General features: G+C 41.4%; 1 protein-coding gene across 1 annotated transcript in view; it reads right to left on the bottom strand.

Annotated features, from left to right (window-relative positions):
* The window catches only part of LOC147446493 (protein sym-1-like), a 38,139-nt gene extending 36,347 nt beyond the window's left edge, over window positions 1–1,792 (bottom strand). The window contains exon 1 of the mRNA XM_086525706.1: window positions 1,566–1,792. Coding sequence (XP_086381832.1) covers window positions 1,566–1,748 — 183 coding nt within the window. The 5' untranslated portion in view covers window positions 1,749–1,792. The remainder of the gene's footprint in view (window positions 1–1,565) is intronic.
* Between the last annotated feature and the right edge of the window lie 4,208 nt (window positions 1,793–6,000).

Genomic DNA, 6,000 nt, shown 5'->3' on the forward strand with positions numbered 1-6,000 from the left:
CCAGAGGTAGCAAATGCTACAAAGTATTGGAAACTGGTTGGTTCTCTCATTTGGGTTCTCAACACCTGATTTGGTGTTAGTTTCCCGGTGGGAATTCTCAGTTCTTTCATGCAAAAACCGGCCAAGTCACATTTGGAGCAGGCTCTTCGAACTCTGTGGTATTTAAAGGCAACTAAGTCATTAGGCATTCACTATGCGGCTGGAGGTACAGACTCCCAAGTCATTCTACAAGGATGGAGTGACTCGGATTGGGGTGGAGATCGAGATGGACGACGGTCGACTACAGGTTACACCTTTTCTTTTGGCTCGGGAGCAGTTTCATGGAGCAGCAAGAAACAACCTACAATTGCCTTCTCTTTCGCAAAGGCAGAGTACCAAGCTATTTGCAGTGCTACATGTGAGTTGATGTGGATACGGAGGTTATTTTTGGAGATGGGATTTTTCAAGAAGACGACCATTATATACTCTGACAACCAGAGTTTTATAGCCATTGCGAAGAACCCGGTGTTCCATGTCCGGACTAAGCATATAGAGATACAGTACCATTTTGTTCGTGAGAAGACCAAGGATGGCTCTATCCGACTCGCGTACATTTAGACTTCGGATAACCATGCAAAATTCTTCACCAAACCTCTTCCACAGGCAACATTATCCTCAAGCTAACCGTAGAGCTTGTCCATTTGACTCGCTCTCCTGTCTCTCCCTCTCCCGAGTCACCAGATCTGCCGTAGCACATTAACCGCTACAAGATTTGCAATTCATCGTCTTTTGGAGAGTCATCTCTGGGGTTTATCTATCTTCTCGAAAGAGAGGGCTTCTTTGTAATTGTGCTCGATCTTGAGTGGTTGTTTTCTCCTATGTTATAGAGGGCTCATGCCCAATGTAGTTTTGAGCCATTTCAATAGGGCGCACTCTTCATATTTCACCCTACCATTATATGGATGCATCGTGCCGAATATGTGAAGAAGTCATGTGGACATGAATCCCTCCTATATAGGGAGGTTGCAGGTATCCTTGAGGGCATGGATCAAATCATCAGCATTGTATTATGTTTGGTCAAATGTGCTGAACAAGCCTTGTTCACTCCTCCCTCTGGCTTCCTTTATCATTTGCCTTTTCCATCAGGGTCTCTCGGTGCCATATTTCCATCAGGCTCTGTTGGTGCCATACATCCATCTTCTATTGTACAGATAGCACGGTGGATGACAAAGCAAGGAGAAAAATAGAACTACACGTACACACAGGCATGCACATTCAGGTACCGCAAAGGCCACCTTAAATACGCACAAATACAAGCAAACAAACGCACACATTTACAGGCGCGCAGCACATAACACACAAACACAAAGAGGTTGTGCCTTCTGAGAGACAAGCTTGTCGGGAGCAGGACTCTCTCTCTCTCTCTCTCTCTCTCTCTCTCTCTCTCTCTCTCTCTCTCTCTCTCTCTCTCTCTCTCTCTCTCTGCACGCGCGCACGTGTGTGTGTGTGTGTGTGTGTGTGTGTGTGTGTGCACGCGCGCTTGCAGAACGGACAAAATATATAAATGAAGGAAAGAAGGCACATACAGTCGTCCCTTGTTTGCTGGAAAGAGAGAGGGTGCTCTGCGTGTGCTTAAAGCTGATGAACTGTGCAAGGACATCGCCAACAGCCCAGATGAGGGAGGAAGAGAGGAGCTGCGTGCGAAGTGGGCTTACAGCAAGCTGCTGTTTGTACCAACCCCAGACGCCATGAAGCGGTACAGCTGCCATTCGTCCCCCCTTCAAGCATTCTCGCTATTGCATCATCCGTTATCTCGGATTCAAATCGTTGTTATTAAAGGCGGGCAGTGGCCCCCGGATTCAGACACGTCCCGCCTCGCGAGAATGCCGCTGCGGTTTTTTTTTTTCTTTTTTTAAAAAATGGGGGTGTGGGGGGGGCTTAAAAGGATTGGCTGGTATGCACAAGTGTGAAATGACCCTAACAGAAATTGATAGTTTGCTCAAGGCAAAATTCATTGCTAGGATAGGTTGTTTCCTATCGTGTTGGTTCCATAGAAGAATGGAAAACTACGTGTGTGTGTGTGTGTGTGTGTGTGTGTGTGTGTAAATTTCAAGAGGCTCAATGACCAGACTATCAATGACCCATTTCCTTTTCCGCTCACAATTATGATGTTGGATCAGGTAGCGGGACACGAAATGTATAGCTTCCTGAATGGCTAAATTGGATATAATCAAATAGCATTGGCTCTTAAAGATAAAGAGAAAATGACATTCACTTGATAATGCCATTCTTTCTATGTATTGCTCCAACCACTTTTCAAAGGGTAGTGATGCAAATTTTCAAAGAGTCTCTTTGTGGATGAATTTATTGTCTATTTGGCCATGATATAGGATTTAGAATGTCTAACACTGGTGTTCAACAAATGCAGAGAAAAGAGAGCAAGCTTACATTTGTACAAGTGTGTGTGTTCGTAATTTTCAAAAAGGATTTTGTTGGGACATGTAGTATCCAACAAGGGAATGGAGATGATTGAGGACAAAATTAAAGTTGTTATGGAAGGAAAGCCATCAAAGTGTGCTAGTGAAGTTAGCAGTTTCTTGGGATATGTTAGTTGTTATGGAAGGAGAGTGTGCGCTTCTATCACACGTGTCGGAGGCTGGGGACTTGCCGAACACTGTGTGCGAGCCACGAATGGCTGCAAGCACACAACCAAGTTATCCTAGTATGCTCAAAGGGGAAATGGTGTGTCACTCACCACTCAATGCTTGCCGTCGTGAAGGATTCCGTGGGGGCTAAGAAGAGGGAACCCCACCCGCCGCAACTCTCTCTCTCTCTCTCTCTCTCTCTCTCTCTCAAGCATACACACACACACACATGAGCACACGATGGAGAAGCAGGTAGAGGTAGAGCAAGAGCACTTCTTTAGCATGCACCTCAAGAATGAGGATTTTAGATTAAAATGGACCTTTTATATGAATATGACCCATTCACATATGGACGTCCACAATAGCCGGTCATAGCAAAATAATGTAAAAATGAGATAAGTGGTGCGCCTCTCATCGGCGATCACCTATGCACCTATAGGACCGACAAGCCCGGTTCATGACTCAAATAAAGTGATAAGCGTCCATCAAAGGTTATAGGGTGTCTGTAAGTGGTAAACATGACCTCCTTATTGCATTCTCATAGAACATATATAATTAAAAAGCATATAAAGTCAATAAGCACATAGATTGATTGGTAACAGAATATTAAACAGTCTTTTAGCAATAAACATTAAATTGTAATATAATCACACGTATAAACACTTGTAAATGTCAAAAAATAAACAAGTCTAGGGTCGTTAATTTAACGATCAAGAGGCACTAGAGGTCAATTATTAATACCATGGGCAAGCCTCTCAATTCTCTCTGGTCAATTAATCGCGAGAGCAAAGTATTAATACCATGGGCAAGCCTCTCAATTCTCTCTAGTCAATTAAGTTGTTTAATCGCGAGAGCAAAGTATTTCATGTACGAGGGCTGATTAGAGACTATACCTAGAAGACCTTCTAGTTAGCTACGATAAAAGAATTTCATATGAAATCATCGCCTGAATTATTCCCTTTGTTTGACCCCCCAAAGTGTTTTCCACATTGATTCAGTTTTTGACGTGTGTACTTATTTTGTATGCCTTAGATTTTTTGCTTTTCAAGAAAAAGCGTCCACATTAGAAACCTCTAGGGCTCTAGTACCATAGGCAATACATATGAGTGAAGTATTAAATCAAGCTGGGATTATTCTTCCAACTTAAGATTTTATATTTTTGACACTTTTTGTTTTTTGTTTTCTCACTGCGTTTCAATTCTGTAACTTTGGGGGGTCATATTGACATTGTTACCCTCCCCAGGCTCATCACAATAGTAAACTCCCTTTATAATACTTAAGCTAAATCTCAAGAGGGATTAAGCCCACTAGAAAGCACTAGTACATTGCACACAATGATTCATAATATCGGATTAAGAACCTAAGGTAACCATTGACAATTAGGAAGGCATTTCCCATGGTATTAAGAGAAGATTGATAATGCCTATCTTGGTCAAACTATCTTAGTCAGAATTCTTGATTTATAAACCTAAACAAAGGACTATGACATAAAATTATATTGAATCTAATGTTTAATATTAAGTAAATGTGTTGTGCTACCAATCATAGTTAAAGCAGACAAACATGGATGCTAAAAAGGACAAGAGGCAATGATAATGGACAAGAAACATCTGGTTGTGTTGATGATCGCGCTCGATTCGAAGAGTGAACTAGACAAAGATTGCATAAATTTCAAAATCCCAACTATTGCAATGCATTCATGTACACACTTAAAAACGGCACATCAATGGGAAGAGGCACCAACCTTTATTGAACAGAATAAAGAACCCTAACATAAGTATTTGCACCCCCCTATAGGGTCAAGGGAATAGGATATTGTATAGATGGGGGGTAGCCCTAAGTCTAAACCCCTATCCTCTTCATCATCAAGAAAATTAAAGTCATCATCAGTGAGACCATACGTGCCATCCGTGTAATCATGTAAATCTTCCTCATCATTAGATGCACATATGCTCACTAAGAATGTCACTAAGCATGTATAGTCATCTTGCTCAAAAGGGTAATCTTGTACAATCGGAGAGACATTCTCTACTAATAGCGTCGGTCGTGGTCAAGAGACGTATTAGCCATTCTAATTCCTCAAAAATTTTCTCACACGCTAGTGTATCTACCAAATCCCATTCACAGGCAAGCACCAAGTAGACTATGTGAAACACTTTGAAAAGTAAAGAGGGTAACTCTCACCCAAGGTAGGAGTAGATAACTCTAGCGTGCTAGCCATATATGTACACACATATAGATTTTGGTTAGTGTGCAAATATTATAAGGGTCATATCAAAAGGTCGTGTCCTTGTGCATAATGTGTTATTATGATTTTTGTATCATGTACTAGAATTTGTAGGTTCCGAGCTTTTTGTTTGGTGGCTCTTGCTCTTTTACTTTTTTAATTTTGTTTTCTTAAGTATAGGGCTATATATATACATTCCCTAAGATTGAGAGATTGAGAGATCAGGGAGGAAGGTTAAGAGGGGAGCAAGTGAATGATGGATGTCAGCAAACACTCCCCCCTTCCTTGGGTAGATCATACCTTTTGGAACGATGTTGTCACCTTTTGAAACCAATTGTTCCAAGTTGTAATGGGTAAAGACTTTGACCAATAGTTTTTCACCACCCTAGACATTCCAGCTAGTTGCAAGGGTGGTAACGTACTCTCCCATGATTTTACTTGAAACATTGTTTTAGGTGATGAATTTACAGTTGGAGGTGGTATTCTTTCCTTGTTTTTTGATACATTTTTTGTGGTAGGTGAAAGTTATGAAGAAGCTTATGTTTATGTAGAAGAACTACATGAAGAGCAAGAAGCTTCATTTGTTTTTTCTATGTTTGAGCCGAGCGATACAAGTCGTTCTTGCTTGGGTACCCAAACTAGCTCCGGATCAGGTGTATAGTATTCTGTGATCTTTCCTTCCCACGGTCTTCAATCGACTTTATTGTTACAGGATTTGACTCACATGGGTCTATAGCTGATAAGTAAGAACACAATTTATGTTTAGACACCTAGATTTGATAATTCCCTTCATAGAAGCCTTGGGCTTTAGGAATCAAACGCAACGCTTTCTTACATTTCTTGGAGCGAGTGGGGCGTCTCTTACAAGGCTTCTGTGTTTTAGTGTCAGAAATGGTCGCTTAAGAAGCTTTAGGGACCCATCTGTATGTTTTCTTTGTTATATTACGATGAGTCTTGTGTGTCTCATGCTTTGTTTCAGCTACAGAAGTTGAATCTCTAGAGGGTTGGGCTATAGGTACAGATGGTTCAACCTCTTGGACATACAATGTTTTGGGTTGTATATCCTCACCAGGTGAAATCTCAAGGACTATCGCTTGAGTGGTAGGGCTAAGAGATTTCTATGTTGTGACACTCCCAGTCTCCCAATCA

Source organism: Adiantum capillus-veneris, chromosome 12 (assembly GCF_014529385.1).
Source record: "Adiantum capillus-veneris isolate H3 chromosome 12, ASM1452938v2, whole genome shotgun sequence".
Taxonomy (NCBI): Eukaryota; Viridiplantae; Streptophyta; class Polypodiopsida; order Polypodiales; family Pteridaceae; genus Adiantum; species Adiantum capillus-veneris.